The 20192-nt window shown below is 46.4% G+C and overlaps 1 protein-coding gene across 1 annotated transcript in view; it reads left to right on the forward strand.

Moving 5' to 3' along the window:
• Nucleotides 1-19630, forward strand: part of CLP1 (cleavage factor polyribonucleotide kinase subunit 1) — a 98885-nt gene extending 79255 nt beyond the window's left edge. The window contains exon 3 of the mRNA XM_069629024.1: nt 18442-19630. Within this exon, the coding sequence (XP_069485125.1) occupies nt 18442-19113 (672 nt within the window). The 3' untranslated portion in view covers nt 19114-19630. The remainder of the gene's footprint in view (nt 1-18441) is intronic.
• The last annotated feature ends 562 nt before the right edge of the window (nt 19631-20192 follow it).

Here is a 20192-nt window from a genome sequence, read left to right on the forward strand (position 1 = left end):
CTCAAGAATCTTTAGCATTTTAACCTGCTTAGACGTTTTCAGCACAACTTGGACCTCTAGTCATTATCGCGACTAGCCCTATGATGCAGGTGACGCACCTAGACGTTCCACACTTATTTTTGACACTCATTCACTATAGAACCTCTGAGTGATGCAATAAACATTTCCAAGCCATCCCTTCCATGATCTCTTCCTTCAAAAATATGAAGACGAGGCATAAATTAGTTTTCAAAAATTGATTAGCAGAGTTTGCTAATTAAAATGTTTTTGATTAGCAAACAGACCCATTTGATTAGCAATGTTGTACTAATATTGTTAATGTCACCGGATGTTATTTGTACCCAAGACATGAAATGAGCAACAATACAGCAGTTTTGCTTACTACATTTGTGAGAGGAGTCAGGCCTTGCAAATTCTTTAAACTTCAGCTAGACCTGCAGGTCGGGTAACTTAGTTTACCTATTCAACCTAAGAGAAATGCACTCGACCCATAGCAACGGAAGACAACACATTTATAATGCGATTTCTGTAAAATGGTGCATGTCACTACAAACCCACTTTGTTTGGCACACTGCTGACACCCAAAGCCCACCCATGCACAGTGAAACTTTTATTTGACATTTACTACAAACAAAGTAGATGTTAAATAAAAGTTTGAAACATCTCTTGTAAATGCTACTCACCCTTCATAAAATCTACTCGACTGAGTGGGCGAAACGACTTAGTCATAGATGAGTGTTTGTAAAATGTAAAAGGTTAGCTGCATGACTGGACACAAATAAATAGATATGATAAAAAAAGCTTGGAAAAAAGTTTGGCCAGCTGTCTCCTGCAGGTGGTATATAATGCAATCGTAAAGCAAAATGAGCTCCAGATGCTAACTACAGTGTATGGTATTGCAGTAGATCTAGACCGAATGGAACTATTGATCACTACTTTGCGTAACCATTTAGTTCGCTTTGTATATTTATTATGTAAAGTCAAAGAAAGACTAAGCAGAGTGGATTGCGTAGCAGGCAGAGAACTGGCCAAACTAGGTGGAATATTGTAGTTTGTGGTCATCTCGCTTTCAGGGTACCTGGTATAAAGCAACTGGGTGATAATCGAGAATGTCAAGGAGTATGCGTTCGATCATGGGTTGAGCACCAGTTGCAAGATGTATGCAACCTGCAAGTTACAGAACTAGGTTTACCATCAAAAGCATTTGATCATGTGATAATGTACATTTTCAAAGGTTCACTATTCAACATGATGCGTCTTCCCCCAAAAAAATTACATTTAGTAACAACTTAGATTTCAGGATTGTAATTGCATGACTGGCTTTTTAAAGGATATAAAGTTGACACATACTTGTCTTTGCCAGACAGAATATATATTTAGGAAGCTTAATCAAATTATCATCCCGATTACATCTGGTTTGCAATTATTTGGAGAAAAAAAATCTTGCACTCCTACACATGCATTTGGCACTTAAGAGTGGAGGAGAGAATTACTGCTGCACTTTCCCTCCATTAGCACTTGAAGTGAACAGTGCAAAGAGGGTGAAGAGAGCACTGACGGCAGGAGAGGAATGCAGGGCGAGCTGTGCTTACATTGAAGAGGGCAACTTAAATAGCTAACTTTGCTACACAAGTGTTCATTTGATTAGCAAAACTACAGCATTGCATAGCAAATTGCTATGCGACACTGCTTATTTTATGCCTTGGAAGGACAAGGAGCCGGCACAAAACAAATGTTATAACCTATTTTTTGAAAAGTTTATATGTGTTGGTGCAGCGTCAAGAGCTCGAAACTTCGCCTTAGGTACATAATTGTGTCAAGCATGAGTTGAGGAAACCTTCAATTTGAACTATTCACAGTTGGCACAGAAACACTCCAGATTATCGAACAGTACATGGGATTTTCTTTTTGGTTTGAAAGTCCTAGGGCTGTCCCTCTTTCTTTCGTCTTCCCAGGAACCTCCTCCCTTGCCCAGGCGTCTACAACCCTTGGTTAGTTCTACTGAATGGTAACCCCCTACTGTCTTCTCTTCTCCTGTGTGTGGCTTTCCTATAAGTAGGCTAACTGTTCCTAATCTAGCAATAGCTTAGTGCTCTAAAGGAAGTTAGGTCAGTGCCTTGCACTTGCTCTTGTATTCAGGCTAGAACAGTCACACCCACTCATGTTCTCTCCACTACTCTTTCTACCACTCCCCTCAACTTACTCCACCCACCAAGTCTTCATCCTTCCAGTCGTTAACTTCTCCTACTCTCTGTTGTAACCACTCCTCCTGATTCGCCAACTGTTGTCACTTCTCCCCAGGGGTGAGCCCTTTCCTATGAAGCTAGGGAGGTGCGGCCGCTACCCAATAGTCCCCCTAGGGGTGGTTTAATACAGGACCACCTCATGGGGTCGGACTCGCCCTCTGGAGATAAGTATGACCACCTTGGGTACAACCTGTTTGTACAACATCACACCCCCACATTGCTTAGACCCCCCCCTAAATTTCAAACCACTATATTGAAAGTAAGGTAATGTATTTCTATAATACCTGGGGTACAGCAAAGACATAAAATACTAGGAGGAGGAAGTGCACAGAAAACATGAGTAATACTGACTGTTAGTACTGAGATGAGGTGGTTCACAGGAGGCATGAGGATTACCAAGGAACCATTGACAACAGGTGTTGACCTTACGCTGCAGCGGAGTAAGCCCTAAAAAGTGGAAAGTGAAGAAGGACTTGGTGTCTTCCCTCCTCGTTGGAAAACCCGGGAGTTTCAAAGTCTGCACTCAACCCAAAGAGGGGGCTCTCCAGAGGATGCTGGCGAGTGGTTGAGGAAGTCCGTAACTGGATTTGCATCGGCAGGACCGAGCCCAGCGGGAAGCAGGCTAGGCAGTGGCAGGACTTCCAGGAGGAGGTGGACCGTGCGGTCCCCTAACTGTGCCAAGACTGCAAGGAGCCACAACACTCTGGGTTGCTGCAGAAGCAGTAATGAAGCAGACGGATGCGGGAAGGAGACCGACCCAAGGCTGTGCAAGCAAATCCCAGAAAATTACGGGAAGCACGTGCAGAGCGGTAGGGACGTGGAGGTGGTGGGAGGTGGGTAGTGAGGTCTCCGCTTCATACCGGTGCAAGCGTAAAGGCCTATCCGAGCGCTATCAAAGGTCTGGGACACCAACAGAAGAGACCCAAGCATCTGAGGAAATCTTCCTCGTACCAGTGGCAGAGGCAAGCCCACTGACCACCAGGGAAGTGTCTGGGACCCCAATATAAGTAAAACGAGCATCAGAGGAAACCATCCTCACTGCAGTGGCAGGGATAAGCCCACTGGCGATCAGAGAAGGGTCTGGGACCCTAACACCACTGAAGCAGGCATCCAAGGCAATCTTCCTTGTTGCAATGGCAGAGATCAGTCCACTGGAATTCAGAGAAGGGCTTGCGACTTTGCTGATATAGTGAAACAGTGCCAAGATAAAACCCAAGTTGGCAAGAATCTCTCTCCGAGAGAAGGGAGCCATTCTCATGGTGAGAAAACAGAGTCCTTTCAAGTACACTGAAGAGACGCCAGGGGAAGGGAGTCATTCCCCTGGCCTTTTTGTGAACTATATTGGAGAGTGCAGACCAGTACCAGGAGAAGGGAGCCATTCTCCTGGTTCAGGAAGTTAACTGTACACAATGCTGGAACTGCAAGCAAGGGGAAGGGAACCTTTTTGCAAGAGAACATTTTCGGAATGCCCCCGCCCATACCCCACCCCCTGCCTTCAAATTCGGCATTTTGTGATTCAGCATTTTTTGCCGCGAAACTATGGGGCGATGGCGATTATCTATAGGAATTCTCCAGCTGTCTTGTTTTTTCTTTTTCTATTAGGTCTTCCCTGTGCTCTAATGACTTCAATACAGAGTCATACAGCCTCCCTGTGAGGGTTGTTTAATCTCAGGACCCAACTTGTCACCACACTCATTGACCAACTGAAGTGCCATGTCTCCTATCTAGGCTTGTTTAATAATGGTCGATTAAGTACAGTAATCCTCCTTGCTCTCATCCACTCGTCACAGTCCTTACTAAATCAAGGCTGCCTGCCTTCCTAGACAGAAGCCAACAAAGTTGCAAAACATTTGCTGAATTTCCCCTACTCCCTAAGAGTATAAAGCCCCATCTCTCCTTGTCCTCTGCCTGTGTTTTTCTGTCTCCCTGCAGCGACCAACGAAGAGGCTGGGACCAGGATGTTGCCAGTTACATTCTTAAGAAAGGTAAGAATGGGTTCAGAGGAGGTTGTGCTGTTGCAAACATCAACCGCTATGCTTCCCGCCCTCCCCCACCTTTGTGCTGTCTGGTTTGGGGGGGGGGGGGAGGGTGTATTTCCTACCCCCTAAACCCAATATAGGATTCTCTGTTGCGGGCTGTACAAAAGGAAAATATTAATGTTCACAGTTTATGAGATCACACGATGAAGGACTTTAAGGGTAAAACAGTGCCACATATTCGTCATTCTATTGGGTTCACTGTGGGTCACACATTGAAAAGCAAGCCATATAGCCACACCACACAACCTCACCTGATGCTGGGAGGTTGCAAATCTGGCTTTAAATCATTTGGTTGCTGGTGGTAGCCTTCAACCATGGCAAACCAACCACAAGAATATTTAAAAAACGGTGTGTAAGGGTCCATTTACAGGTTAAAATGGGCTCAGAAATGTCCCGTAAATTCTAACTGCAGTACAAGAATGCAGCACAGACACTACAAACTGAATAACTTTGTGGATGCTGTCAGCAGGTCACATACGGTAGAAGGTTAATCCATCAGTATTGAGCTTTGCACAGACACTGTTTTTCCTCCGTTTTCTGTTTGCAGTGCATTCAGGCAATGAGTGCTGCCTCCTAGTTTTGAAACACTAAGAGACACAGACAGTGGATTGCCAGGCTTAACGATGTACAGCTGGCTGTGGTCGTGCAGCATTATGGTCCTGCAACCAGACCTTTTTAACACATTTTAAATAAACTCCAGTCATAATAATTGTTTCTATTCAGAGCCAGCAAGTACCTTGTCTAAGGTGAAACATAGTACTCTCAATTCTCCCTGGAAATAACTAATGGGAGAATCTTTTTAGGCTTAAGTTTGTTTCTGAAGAGCACATACTATAGCTTCCATACCAATGCAAATGGAGTTGCAGGTTAAGCTTAATAGCCTAGACAAGTGATTTTGCTTACTCTGAACTCGAGGAAGTGGTTGGAGTCAAGGAAATGGTTGACCAAGTACATAGAGGAACTAGTGAAATCTCTGCAAATTAAAAGGAAGTTCATATTAACAGTTTCATGCATGGGCAAACTGCAAGGCATGGTATGACACTAACACAAGGGTTGCACGTTTTCAAAACCTTTTAGATTCTTGGGGTTTAGAGAAGCTCCTATTTTGCCCTATAGCTACGATGGGAGTAGTCTCTACCATCAAATAATAAGGAAAACACAGTCCTAGTCAGTATTTGTCAAATCAAAATGGCCTATACTAACAAAACCCAATTCCTGCATTATCTCTCATACAAAAAGTGTGTAATGGGGATATGCAAAGGAATATCAGTGTTCTCCAGCATGGGGTCTGGCGTGGATTCACATGCTTATGAATATTCCCTGTTAGGCTGGGAATCCTCGGTAAAAGAAAACAGTTTCCACACTCAAACTGTCTTCCTCTAAACCAATCACTGTCCTCTGGGGCATACTGCCACCGTCCAATGAAAGTCCTCTCCGTAAGCCCCGCCTTTGGCGCCATCTTCAGATTTTTACTGCATGCATCAGTGTTAGTCCTCAAGTTGCTGTCGGAGCTATTTGAATGTTTTTTTTCAAGTTTTCCAACGATAAAAGTTCAGTTTTTGTTCCGAAGAGCCCGTGTGCTCTTTTCCTCATCTGCCGGCAACAGCGACCCATTGTTGGTGAAGTTCTGCACCCCTCAATGGCGAAGATTCATCAAAGATTCTAGAAGGCCATCTTGGGCCTACTTCACGCCCTCTGACCATGTCGAAGGAGAAGCTGGGAAGGTCCCGCTTAAGGCCCTGCACCATATGCGGGCTACAGAATGTGTTTGTGGAAGCAAGCACCTACAATGCCTCTACTGCCTACACCTGGACCATAAGGTGGTAGAGTGTGAGCTATGCCTAGGTTTATCTAAGAAGACGACGAAAGACAGGCCTAGTAGACTGGGGGCATGGCTTAACTCAAACAAGTCCTCTGACCCATGCTTCGCGGAGGGTCATGCCTCATCCAGGACCAGCCGGTCCGAGGAGCAGTCTTCTAAGTCCTTTGAGGTTGCCCCATCCGTGGGGTCCAAGATAAGGCCAAGATCCGCAAGTCCGGGTCCACTGGGTTCGCCGTTGATGCAGGTCCCAAGTTGGATAGGTTGCGTTCAGCATCACCATCCGCCTCCATTGCCAGCCTACCGTCGAGCACCTCTTCAAAAAGGAAGTCACCCACCCCAGCTAAGCTGCAGGAGAAATCCAATAAGCGAAGGACAGAGGAGAAAAAGGCTGTGCAGCCCTAGCAGGCTCAACCAGGGCAGACAAAGTCCTTGTCGACAGCTGCTACTACCACTGCAGCTACGGGTGCTGATCCTGCAAGGATGGCTCCCTCAGCTCAATGTCCCTGACACCACGGTGCAATACTACCGCAGAGTCCTTGGCAAAGACTGCAGGCTCTCCAGATGGTCTAAAGGTACTGGCCCAGGTCCCAGTTCAGAACCCTCAGGGAGGAAAGGGGGGGGTGTAGAGGCAAGGAGGCCCCGAAACAGTCCTCGCAGGTCGCCGCTCAAACTGTGGAGGTGTCGTCCACGGACGACGAGGATCAAGAGTCAATGCATACGGTCCATCAGGATGAGGATGGTGGCGCAGGGGCGAGTTTTCCTTATTTGCCTGCTCAGCCGAGGGACATTTCATTGGACATCCTGTCAACTCTCCACACCTTGGTGTCAGAGATCCAGCTCAGAATGTAACCGGCACTGATACCTGCAGTGCCCCAGGCCCTTGATCAGCCTCCGTCTAAAAAGAGGAAGCATCACCTGATGTCCCAATATCAACCTCCTCCACCGCCTCAGGCCCCTACCCCCCCTGTCGGGCCCAGAGATGGGGACGGATACTGGCACAAGCCCGGATGAAGACCTAGTCCCAGCAGACAATAAATCACCACATTTGGATGCTCCTCACAGGGTTTCCCCACCGGATGAGGTGGGATCGTTCCACTCCATGATCGCCAGGGTTTCCGAACTATTTCAGCTGGTGCCTGAGGAAAACGAGGAGGGCTTCTTGTACCAAAGGTGAGAGGCCAAAAGGAAGACTATCATGGCTGTGCCTTTTCTGGACGACATTTGGGAGGAGGACCTGTCACTCATATGGCTCCAGCTAAGCGGGATAGGCTGGAAAAGAAGTATAGGGTGCCGGCACCAAAGTGCCTGAGGTCGCAACCGTCGCCGGATTCGTTAGTGTCAGCGGCTGCAAGGAAATGGTGGGCTAACCCGTCCTCATTGTCAGTCCCTCTGGACAGCGAGGGGAAAAATGACGGGCACCATGGGGAAGAAGGTGATTTAAACTGCGGCGTCCCCAATGAAGGTGGCCAACGCCCTGGCGATCCTAGGCAGGTATGACGGAATTGTGGTACAAGCTAGGACTGATCCCCGAGTTCTTCCCCAATGATAAGCAGATGGAAGCCCTCTTCCCGCAGGGGCCTGTTTCTGTACGCGTTCCCTCCGTTCCCTCTCCTGCTACTAGTCCTCAACACACTCGGTGTCAATGCAAGATGATGCTCATCGCCCCGGCGTGGCTGAGGCAGATTTAGTGTCCGGGCCTTCAGTCAAGTTGCCAGTGGTTCGGATCTGCTCACCAGAGAGGGAGGCACAATCCTTCATCACGACCCAGGATCGCTGAACCTGAAGGCTTGGCTCCTGCACCTTCAGCCTTAGAGTTTAGAGGTTATGAGTTGCCAGGGGACTGCAGGGAGGTCCTCGCCAGGGCGTCGTCGACTTTGAAGTGCTAAGCCCATAAGTGGAATTGTTTCGCTATGTGATGCCGCTCGCAGAAGGTTACCCCTCTGAGGGTCACGGCTCCCCAGAGCCTGCCATATTTGCTGTCCCTGGCAAAAGCTGGACTGGCTCATGCATCCATCAAGGTTCATCTGGCGGCCATCACCTGCTAGACCAGGTCCCCAGGGAGATTCCAGCTGTGATCCTACAGACACATCAAGGAGTTCCTCAAAGATATTTTCCGATCCTTCCCGCTGGTGAAGGCTCCGGCCCCAGCATGGGAACTCAACGTGGTTCTGACAGGGATCATTGGGGCTGCCTTCGAGCCTATGCATCCAAACCCACTCAAGTTTCTCTCGTGGAAGACTGCTTTCCTTGTGGCCATCACCTCTGCCAGACATGTAGGTGAGATCCAGACCCTATCCTGCAAGCAACCGTACCTGACTTTCCACGAATCAAGGGTGGTACTGCGTATGCGCCGCTCTTTCATGCCGAAGGTTCTGTCGGAATTCCACCTCAACAAGCCTTTGGTGTTACCTGTTTTCTTCACAAAATCTTTGACGCCAGACGTTGCTCATGCCTTGAAGTTCTACGTGACGCGCATGAAGAGTTTTCGCAAGACTTGGCAATTGTTTGTGAACTTTGGTCCTGTGAACCATTGGCAGGCCTTGTTCAAGGCTTCCATTTCAAGATTGCTCTCCGGCTGCATCATGCACTGCCATCGGTTGGCGAACTGACCGCTGCCCGGCCGTCCGAGAGCCCACCAGAGCGATCGCTGCAACAATGGCATTCATGTCTGGTGTGCCCCTGCTAGACATCTGCAGGGCTGCTACATGGGGTGACCCTATTCCAGTGGTAAGAGTTAATTGCTTCTGTTGAGCCTCGTCACTGCCCGTGGTTGTGTTTTGTTGTATTGCAGTGTATTTGTTATTCATGAGCATGTGAATCCATGCCAGACCCATGCTGGAGAACAATAGTTACAGCTAAGTAACTTGAACCTTATAACATAAAGGATCAAAGTGACTGAGTTGGCTCTCCTCCCCACGTTGGACAGCATGGAGAAAGGTGGCCCCCATAGACAGGATGACGCACTCTGGCTCAGGTTCTCAAAACAAAGGCATTTCAAAACATGGATCGAGGCCTTCCTGACCTTACATGTTAAAGTAATTTATTCCAGCATTCCAAAAGTTCTTTCACAGTTCAACAAAAAGCTCACGTAGGTCTCCCTCCGTCGGGCTCAGACCTTTAAATCAACAAATACCTGATTCAACTCAGAGCTCACTCAGCCGGGCTCGGACCTCACAATCACAGGACTTGCAGGGTTTCCCATCCCCAAGCTTAATGCACATTCGTTGGGGGAAGGGAACACCTATCTTATCACCCTTTCCGGTCTCTCTGTCAGACTCGGACCCTTTTCTGATGTCAAAGAATTTCGAATGTGCGAGGCCTTCACCATAGACCTCCAGAGGACCTTTTTGACTTTCTTCTCAGCTCACACTCTTATGTTATTTGCCCCAGTGTCTCATGGTATTGGTAGTTCAATATTATAAGCACAAAAGTTCAAAAAAATCTTTCTCTTCAAGCATTCACCTTTTCACTTCCCCTTTTGCCGGGCTTAATCTTGACCATTATACATTTCGGAGTTAGTTAACTTTGTTGCTTTCTAACAAAACATTTCACATTTGGGGAGACTTTCGAGTGGGCTGCTTCCTTTCGCGGGACCACACTGCTATCTGGATCACTGATTTAAAATGATTAACCACTTAAAAGTTCATCACTGGCTAGCTTTCTTTCGCTTCTCATGAGCATGTGCGCAACCTTCACTTGTGGGGGATACACTGTTGCAGCTTCAGTCTTCACTTGACACACACTGGTCTTTCAACAACTCACCGGTTGTGCGCGTTCCTTTCTTGTCTCTGCGGCTTTAATTCACGAGTCAAGGTTAATACCACAGGCATGGCCTTGCCTCCCTAACTCTGTCGCTCACCAGGGAGGTTCGCTGGTGTCCTTGAAATACAATGCAGGTTTCTTCTTATTTTATTTATTTGTTTCTATAGCGCCGAAGCCTGCAGGCATCGGGGCGCATTACATGAAGACGAGGACAACATGAAGTGATGGGACAGAAGGGCAGGACTACAGGTCCTGGGTAGATTATTTTACATGTTCTTTAGTGATTCTTCAGTGTTGCAGACAAAATTCTTGTCTGCAATTTTGCGCTCTCCGCGTCTCCCTCTGGGTTTCCTGGAAGCAACGACCTTCTGTATGGATCTTCTTCAGGGTTTTCCTACCCTTTGCTCTAATCCCTCAATCGGTAGTCTTGCTCCAGTAGATTTGCCTTCACCCCGGATGTTCTGCTCCTTCTTGTTTTCTACCGTGCTCAGTGTCTCTATGTTCTGCCTTTTTTCTGTGTGGGGAGAGCTAATGGGTATCAGATGTATGTGATTAAAGTCAAGTGCCTGACTTTGCCTCACCCGATTAGCGGGATATGTCCAATGAGATATATAAGTGTTAGCCTCCTTACTCTGTCGCCGTCTTCCTCGGCCCATTGTATTGAAGGGGGGGTGGGATGGGGGCGTTGGTGGATCCTATAAACTAGGAAAGGGCATGGGTACAGGAAAGTGGGAATACTGCGTCTCACCCCCACTCCCAGAAGACCCCTCACCCAGGTAATTATCCCGCACTGGGGATATAACTATATATATATATATATATATATATATATATATATATATATATATATATATATATATATATATATATATATATATATATATATATATATATATATATATATATATATATATACAATGTTTTTTTTTTCTTCTTCTCACAGAAAGCCAACATGGGCTATTTCTTGGGTGCCCAACACTTTCAGTGGCATTCTTCCAAATCGTCCAGTGCAAACCTTGTTTTACCAATTCCTGTCCCCTCAGGGACTCCATAATCTACAAAGCAATTTAAAAAAATGTGGCCAATAAAGTTCTAAACCCATGCTTAACAAGTCCTTTGCCTCAGATTAATCCATAAACTAAGACAAGTGTTCCAATTATTTACCAACAAGGGTTCATAAACCCTGTTCTACAAATCCCAGCACTAAGCTGAACTTGCTTATGAGACGTCTCTCCAAGCATTTACTCTGGCTCGACTCTCCCTTTTGGTCTTCCTGTTCTTGCATACATCTAGAAGTCACACAGGTCTCAGGCTCCTTAGACGTCTGCTTGGCTTCACCTCAGCCTCTCTGTCCTCTGCCTTATGTTTCAGCATTCATCATTGCAGTGTTGGATTTCTTGCCAACCTCTGGTACCTCTGTTTACCAGAAAGGTCTCTACTAGATATCTGCATTTGAGGCAGGTATTTTCCAGACCTCTGGGCTTTTGACAATCAAAGGTAACAGTTTTTTACAACCTGGATTCCTCCTATTCACTTGATCAGTATACCCCCCCCCCGGCCTTGTTTCTCAGAGTTTACTTGGATAGGTCTCTGCATTCCCTTGGTTAGATCTCACCACAAATTTCTTTCTCAGCATTCACTTGGGTCACATCACAATCTATGGTATGCTTCATACCCTTGTCGGTGTCTGGTTATTTTGTAGTCTCCCCCAAGCAAGGTAGCCACCATGCTGGGTGACGGTCTCACTGCCTCTGTCAGAAGTAGCAAGGAACATATCCTTCTGTTCCTGGTCTGCTGTGGATTCTATTCCAACGCCCCCTCCACGGGCCTCACCCAGTCTTTTATATTACTTTAGTGGTCTCTTTACTTCTAATGGCTTCTGGGGTTGGTTCAGGCTGCTAATTTCTTTTCTTGAGGTTTTGGGGTGGGGTCTCTCGTGTGGTTTCCCTTAACAGATTTTTCATTTGTTAAAATGAGTCTCTGCATAATGGTTAATTTTTTACTTCATCTCACCTGGCCTTTCCGAGTTGTAATGTTGGCACTACCTTTCACGTGTTGCCCTTCCACATCACTGTGCAACTAACATGCTGCCTTCTCTGTGCCTGAATTTGTGCCGTGTCTCGTTTCAGCATTCTGGTTGAGTTTGTTTGGGAACTCTTGCCAGGAGAATCAAACTGTGTGTTTGCAACAAAATGTGGACTTTTTCAGACACCATTTTAATTTGTTCATCAGGTGGTCTTTGTGGTACTCCCGTTTAGGAATTTTGGTTTTTGTGGTTCACCCCCTCATAAAAATGAATGGGGAGTTTGGCCAACTAAACACAGTGGTTGTTGCTGGTTTTATGGAGAGATGTGGGAGTGGGCACCACCCTATTATGAAAAGGTTATAATATAGAGAAATAGGTACTGTGAAATGTATCAGCAATTTTGAAGAGCACTGCAGACTTCCAAAAGGCACCATTGTCATATATAACCATAAAATGAGACTGAAGTATGTTGGCTCCAGTGCTGTGTGCTCACAATCTAGGAGTACTAAAACTGCCCCAAGAGACCATATAAAGGAAAAACTCAGAACAATTTCATATTGTAAAATAGATATAATGTAAATAAATCATATAATGTATTTATAGAGGAGAGCAGATATCATGGCCAATGCATTTCGGACATCCCAGTGTGCATGATCAGGGCACATCTACATAACAGAATCCAGTATGACAAGACACAAGTAGAAGAAAGGAAAACAAAAGGTCAGTCATGTTGCTGGTTTTGTCTCCTTCTCTGCGGACTCTCTCCATGATGGCAACCTGCATCACTGGCAAAATCAACCTAGAGTACTAGGCAACACATGACATCACATTTTCTGCACCCGATACTTTGCTTGAATGGCTGATTCTGACATTCTCGTTCCTCAAATTGTTTTCTAGGTCTTGGCATTGGAACTGGACCTGGTCATCATGTTTTGATTGTTTGCAGTTCATTCTCAAGAGCTGTGATTGAAGGGCATTGATATGGTTCTCAGTTGAATCAAACATTCCAAAAGAGAGCAGGGATGTTCTTGATTTCATGTATTGTGGCAACGAGTTTGGTTCTTAGGTTTGCTAACTAGTACCTGAGAACTTCGAAGTCCTGGTAAAGATTTTGAGAGGTTGTCCAGAGAGCTTCTTTGTAAGAAGCGTTCCTTGTGGGGCTCACCTGCATTGTCTTCCATATTTTTGTCATCTCTTTTGACCGGCCTTAGTTGTGTTTGGAGCGTACCGGGCTGTACAAAAATTCCTGCATTGGTTTCTGATGAGGCTTGCGTTGCAGGTAACAAATTTACCACTATGGCAAGGCAATCGACCCGCCAGTCATCCCGTCATCCTTTCCAGCATGCAGGATCTGGGGTATTCAGTGTCCTCCTGTCTCAGTTCTTGATTTACATGGGATTCCCTTTGGGCTTTTTTTGTGATAACCTGTCATGCCAACAGTCAACCTTTCTTTTAAGTCCCTTCCGTCACTGTACTTGGGGCTGTCAGTGGCAGGAAACCAGCGTAAGCGGGTTTAAACAACTAGAGAGGGTGCAGTGCTGGGCTCTTGGTGCACCCTTGCTGCGCAAGTCATTTTAGGCCTGTTTTGTGGTCGCCACAGACAAAGGGATGGCCAGAACCAAAAATGCCAGGAGTAGGGCTTAACACATGCATTACTATTTTCTATTTCTATTTCTATGTGTTTATACAAATGCTGTAAATTTGATATGATTTTGATTTGGGTATTTGTAACGCGCTCGAAACAGAATAAACCCTATAATGACGCAGATTACTTTTACTGAACGTATCTAGGATTGTAATGGTATCCCATTCCATTCATGTGTAGGATAATTATATCCGTAGGACACAATCATTTTAAGGGGCTGGCTAGATTTATTTAAACAAATAAGTTTTAAAGGCTTTACGAAAAAGACACAGGGACTCCATAATCCTAAATTCCCTCGGTAGGCTGTTCCAAAGTCTAGGACCAAAGACCGAGAATCTTCTGTCCCCTCTTGAAACAAATGTAGATGAGAGGATGACTATGAGAGCCTGGTGCTTAGATCAGAAGCATCTAGACGGTTGGTACCGCTCCAGTTTGTCTTTTAAGGAGTCTGGTGCTGAATCATTCAAACATTTGAATACTAGACAGGCTGTCTTGAACTTGATGCGGTCGTCAAGCGATAGCCAGTGAAGTGAACGGCGTGATGAGGATACATGAGAGGATTTGCTTAACCCACAAACCAACCTAACCGCTGCATTTTTGCAGCCTTTGCAGTCTACTAAGATGTTTTTTTGGGATACCCACCAGTTGGCTGTTATATGGCTGTTATAATAATCTAGGTGGCCATTTGTGAGGGCTCCCACCACTATAGCATGATCGCCTTCTGGAATATATGGGAGAGTTTGTTGGAGGAGTCTCAAGGAATAAAAGGGAGTTTTCACCTTGGATCCCACCTGACTCTCACTCCAAGATTTAAATGCAGCCTAAATTCTTAACTTTGGTCGAGAATTAATCTCCCAATAACTTGGGGAGTGGCTGATTTTTTAAAATAATAGAGCGATGCTGCTGCATTCAATTGCAATTGATTGGAAGCCATCCATTCGCTAATCTCCTGAAGGCAATCGCCAATTTTAGCAAGAGATTCCTCGACCTTATCAACTGTAATAAAAATGTGAGTGTTGTCAGCATATGCTTGGAAACATATTCCATGACGTCTCAAAATTTCCATAATCAAACGAAGATGTAGGTTGGAGAGAAGTGGCGATAATGATGAGCCCTGTGGAACACCACAGTCCACAATACATGGGTCTGACGGAAAGACTTATAATCTTAACACATTGTTGGCGATGTTGAAGAAAGGATCTGAACCATCGAATGGCCTGCTCAGAGACCCTCCTAACTGTCCTCAACCTCTCTAAAAGAATTGTATGGTTGACCGTACCAAAGGCGGCTTGCCCTGATCCGCCACCTTCAAAAGTTCATCATATACTGCCAACAGAGCTGTCTCTGTACTGAACTTTGGATGAAACCCTGACTGCAAGGGGTCTAGAAAAAGTTCCTCTTCAACAAATGCTTGCAGTTGTTGAGTCACTACTTTCTCCAATATCTTCCCCAGCCATGGAATACCGGCAATCGGGCGATAATTTTGGAGACCCGGTGGTTCCAAGTTGGATTTTTTTAAGAGACGGGTCAGTGCTGCGAGGATTAAGTTCAAAACCCTCTGCATTGTCCACAAGGCCTTCTGGGGCCTGGGGCCTAAATACCTTCAACTCTCTCTTCCTAAATATCTTCCTTCACGAGCCCTTCGCTCATCCGTCTCCAACTCCCTCATGGTCAGCCGCTTCTTGAAGCAACGAGCTGGGGGTAGATCTCTCTCCGCAGCAGGGGCCTCCCTCTGGAACAGCCTTCCTGCCTCCCTGAAACTTGAGGAGAACCATCTCGGGTTCCGGAAGCACCTCAAAACCTTCCTCTTCGCTTCTGCCTTCTCTCTCCCTCTCCCCTGCTAAACCTGCTTAACTCCCCACTGAATTTCTGCACTAAACCTGCATCTGGGCCACTCTCAGCGACCTTGGTCAGGGCCCAGCCACTCTCCACTTGCACTGCCTCCCTGGCTCCCCCTGCACTGTGGGACTGTCACTGTATCCCTACAGCCCCCCTCCCAGCACTTGCTCTGCACTTACCTCGCACTTGCCACCAGCTGGCCCTTTTATTTATTTTTTTATTTTTTACGCTACTTACCTTGTACTGCACTTTCCCCCCCCCCACCTCCCCCCCCCAGCACTTTCTCCTTTTCCCCTTACCTCTGCACTTGCGCGATCTGAATGACACCTGGCCTAGTAGGATCGTTTGTCTGTCTTCCCCTTGTTTCCCTCCCTCCCTGCCTCGTCGCGCCTTGAAACACTTGTGTATAGGCGCGTTACAAATACCATATCATATCATACATCTGGCACTGATCCTTGATCTAGTGATTTATTTACAAAAGTAGTGACAAACGGGGCAATTTCCTCAGCCATGCACTTTGCTGCAACTGCTGGTAGGGGCAATAGGCAGTCATTAGTAGGTTTCAACTTTTTTAACATTACGTGTATATTGTCTACTGTCACGTGGTGAAAATTTAAGTAAAGCTGGCTGTATCCCTGGTGAAGCCAAAACTGAAATGCAGCTATCGCTAGTCTAGGTCACAACACAGATGTAGGTAGATGAAATCACCCTGTGACCAAAATGGGAGCATAAAAGGCACTCTGTCCCAGGTGCCACGTAGGCTACCACATAATGGCACATCCAATAGATTTGCAGTGGCAGATGGACTTTAGTAGATGTCCCCACGAAAATAAGGTCAACAGGAAAAAGCAAAACGTTTAAGGGTTTCATGAAATGGGACGGCATAAACCCCAAACATGGCATTGTTTCCTAACCAGAGTTATTAAACCTCCTTAATTCAGATTGATACTCTCATCAATGGGTCTCTAGCCCACCTAGGGCAATGTGTAGAATGGCTTTGCTTTTCTTTTGGGCCTCCCTATGTACAGCTTTGGCGTATTTTCTGGAACTGGCCTCGAAGTGGTATTATGTCCTGTATTGTTGATGGCGGTGTGTATGTACATAATTCTTCCATGGTATGACCCTGCCTGCACACTACTTTTGTTTGAATTTTTAAAAATTGGGTCCAGCATGTTCTTTACTTTTGTGAAGGTGAGACTAAATTCCCTACCTTCAGGTCCAACTTGGGTCCTTCCTCTCCACTATCTTTTTCTCTACCTGTGGTGTACCCCAGGGGTCTAACCTCCCTCCCTGGCTGTTCAATCAATACCTGGCACTCCTTGCCCACTGCATCGCTGCTCTCTGCCCCAACTTTCAGTGCTATGCGGATGGAACCCCGCTCATTTTCAGGCTACCCTCTGCCGCCTCCTCCTCTCCTTCCCTTATCTCTGTCTGTCTGCTATCCAGGAATGGTGTGCCGCTAATGACCTCTGCCTTAATGCCAGTAAGACTGAGATTTTCCTCATCGACACACCCGCTCCCTCTTTCCCTGTAGCTCTCTGGCCGGCCTCTCTTTGCACTCTTCCTGCTCCCACCTGCAAGGTTAAAAACCTCGGGGTCATCTTTGACTCCACACACTCCTTCTCACCTCACATCTCTGACGTCTCTTAAGAAGTCACACTACCAACTGCACCTCCTCAGAGGTATTCTTCCTTTCCTCTCCTTCCCCCAGAAGCTCACTTTCTCCAGAGCTCTGGTTCTCTCTAGGCTGGACGATTGCAACAGCCTTTTTCTAAATCTGCCTGCTTCTACTCTCCGCCCTCTGCAACTTATCCAGAACAGGACTGCAAGACTTGTCCTTGGCCTCAAGCCCCGGGATTGTATCTCTCCAGGACTGAAATCTCTGCACTGGCTCCCAGTGGCTGCGAGGATTAAGTTCAAAACCCTCTGCATCGTCTACAAGGCCTTCTGGGGCCTGGGGCCTCAATACCTTCAACTCTCACTTCCTAAATATCTTCCTTCTCGAGCTCTTCGCTCATCCGCCTCCAACTCCCTCAGGGTCAGTCGCTTCTCCAAGCAACAAGTTGGTGGTAGATCTTTCTTCGGCTTGTGCCTTCCTCTGGAACAGCCTCCCTTAAACTTGAGGAGAACCATCTCCGGTTCTGGAAGCACCTCCAAAACCTTTCTCTTTGCTTCTGCCTTTTCTCCTCCTCTCCTCTGCTGACAACCTGGCTGTAACCGGAACTGCACTGGCTACCTGGACACCTTCTGATCTTGGGCCCAGCTCCCTCCCCCGCCAGCGTCCCACACCTCCACTGCCCACCTTGCAACCCCCGCACTTGTGGACTGTTTCTGTATCCCTACACTCCCCCTACCATCCCTTGACACCTGATGTATGCACTTACCCCTGCACTTGCCACTTCTGGGCCGTTACTTATTGTTATTATCTTTTTCCATGTACTGCACTGTCCCTGCCCCCTTCCCATGCACTTGCGAGATCTGAATGACACCTGGCCTAATAGGATCGCTGTCCGTCCTCCCTTTGTTTCCCTCCCTTGCCTCGTCGCGCCTTGAAACACTTGTCATATCATACCTCTAGCGTAATGTTCTTGAAGAGATTTGTGTGATGCAGACATTTGAATGAGCAGCAGTGAATAGCAGGATCTTGTGTCGTGATTGAATCAGCCAGTGTGTTGTATGATAGGTGTCCTAACGTGTGTGGTGAATCAGTTTTATGAGCTTGTAACATCCTGTGTGTTATGGTGGGGAATCCAGTATGTCTTTTTTTTGTTAACTGAAGGAGTATGTTTTGAATGCTCAGTTTCTTTTCACCTTTCTCGTCCAATTCCCCAACTTCTATTCCTCCTAGTTTTCAGTGGGCTTCACATTTCTCTCCCTCGTCCTTTCTTGTTGGCTTTGTGATCATCATTATTATTATATATTTTTTGTACTTTCTCCAATGTTCTCATTTTCTGCTTCAGACAATAGATGTGTTGTTTTTCTCTTCCAGTCAGTGTCACTTTTTTACCTCCCCCTTTTACCAAGGTTGGCAGAAATTGATCATTTGAATTTATGCTCCGCAGATCACGTCGCGGCTGGCAGAGGTCTTCAATCAACGCTGTGAGGTGAACCGCAGGGCATCAGTGAGTGGCTGTGTTATGAACACCTGTGGATGGGTGAAGGGCTCTGGATACCAGGCCCTAGTGCATGCTGCATCTGCCTTCGAGGTGGATGTAGTGGTGGTGCTGGATCAGGAACGCATCTACAATGAGCTTAAGAGGGACCTGCCCCATTTTGTTCGCACTGTGCTCCTTCCTAAATCCGGTGGGGTGGTGGAACGCTCTAAAGACTTCCGCCGTGAGTGCCGCGATGAACGCATCCGAGAGTACTTCTATGGCTATCGTGGCAGTTTCTACCCCCATGCATACGATGTGCGCTTTTCAGATGTCAAGATCTACAAGGTAGGTGCGCCCACAATCCCAGACTCCTGCCTACCACTAGGTATGTCACAGGAGGACAATCAGCTAAAACTTGTGCCAGTCACACCAGGCCGTGACATGGTGCACCATTTACTGAGTGTTAGCACGGCCGACAGCACAGAGGAGAACATAGCCGAGACCAGCGTGGCTGGCTTTATTGTAGTGACCAGCGTGGACCCTGAGCGGCAGATCTTTACTGTGCTTTCACCTGCTCCCCGCCCTCTGCCCAAGAGCATCTTGCTCATCATGGACATCCGATTTATGGATCTGAAGTAGGAGACGGAGACCAAGCATGCACCAGAATAACAACTCGGCCTTTACAGTAGTCTGCTGGTTGAAGAAAGTGTGTTAATCTAATGCTCTTCATACATGACTGACTTTTGTGGATTCCAAAGGCTTTGAAGTATTGCTTTCACTGCACGCCAGACTGTTGAGATTTTATTAAACATTTTTTACTTGGTTTCCTCAGACGTGAATTTTTAGGCATACATTGAGAATGAGAGCAAGGTGCTTTTTTGGCCTTTGTGGAACTGTACATTGGATGTAGTGCTATTTTTATATCACACTGCACTCTTGACAGCATTGAGCTATCTGCACCCCCCTCCCTTTACTCTTCTTACACTTTGGGCTGGCTCAAAATACTGCAAATATCACAATTGAGCTGGCGTGTGATACATGACTGCTGTTTATGAAAACTACAAGCAGCCGAGCAGTGACATTCTGCTAAAATGCATTTTTGGAGTTATTTTTTGTAGATTTTTAATTAAAATATTTTGGATCTTTTTGCCTTGAATTTATTTAATTGATTTGTTTATTCACCTATAACGATCAATGATGTTACTGCAGTGTACAAGGTCACTCCTTGCCCTAATATCAAAAATAATGTGGGGTCCAAGGTTGCTCTGAGTCCTGTAAACTTTGCAGGAACACAGGTCATTAAATCAAATTTGGGACAGTATGGGATATGGGTGATGTAAGCAGGAATACATTTCATACATGCTCTTGGCGTTCAAGAGCTCCCAGCCTACCTTAACCTAAGTAGTGTGGCCCACCTCCTTAATGAAGTGAAAGACAGCTCCCAGCAGTATTGGTGGTAACGGGCCATACCAGTGAACAGGAGCTGCCTCCAAACTTCTCAGTAATGGAATATGTTCATCGTAATTCATCAACTGACAATAATCGGCGGCTTCAATGAATCTCAGGAAAGCCTTTAAAATAAATGATACAAATATTCCCTGCCCTTTTTTAAATTACTTAATACAAACAGGAACATGGGTTTCGCAGAGGAACTGTAACTTTTCTCTTACAGTTGAAAGCCAGGGGGCAGGCACCCTTGATGCCCTGCTCTACCTCAG

This window comes from Ambystoma mexicanum, chromosome 12, assembly GCF_040938575.1.
Source record: "Ambystoma mexicanum isolate Mex_15411 chromosome 12, UKY_AmexF1_1, whole genome shotgun sequence".
Classification (NCBI taxonomy): Eukaryota; Metazoa; Chordata; class Amphibia; order Caudata; family Ambystomatidae; genus Ambystoma; species Ambystoma mexicanum.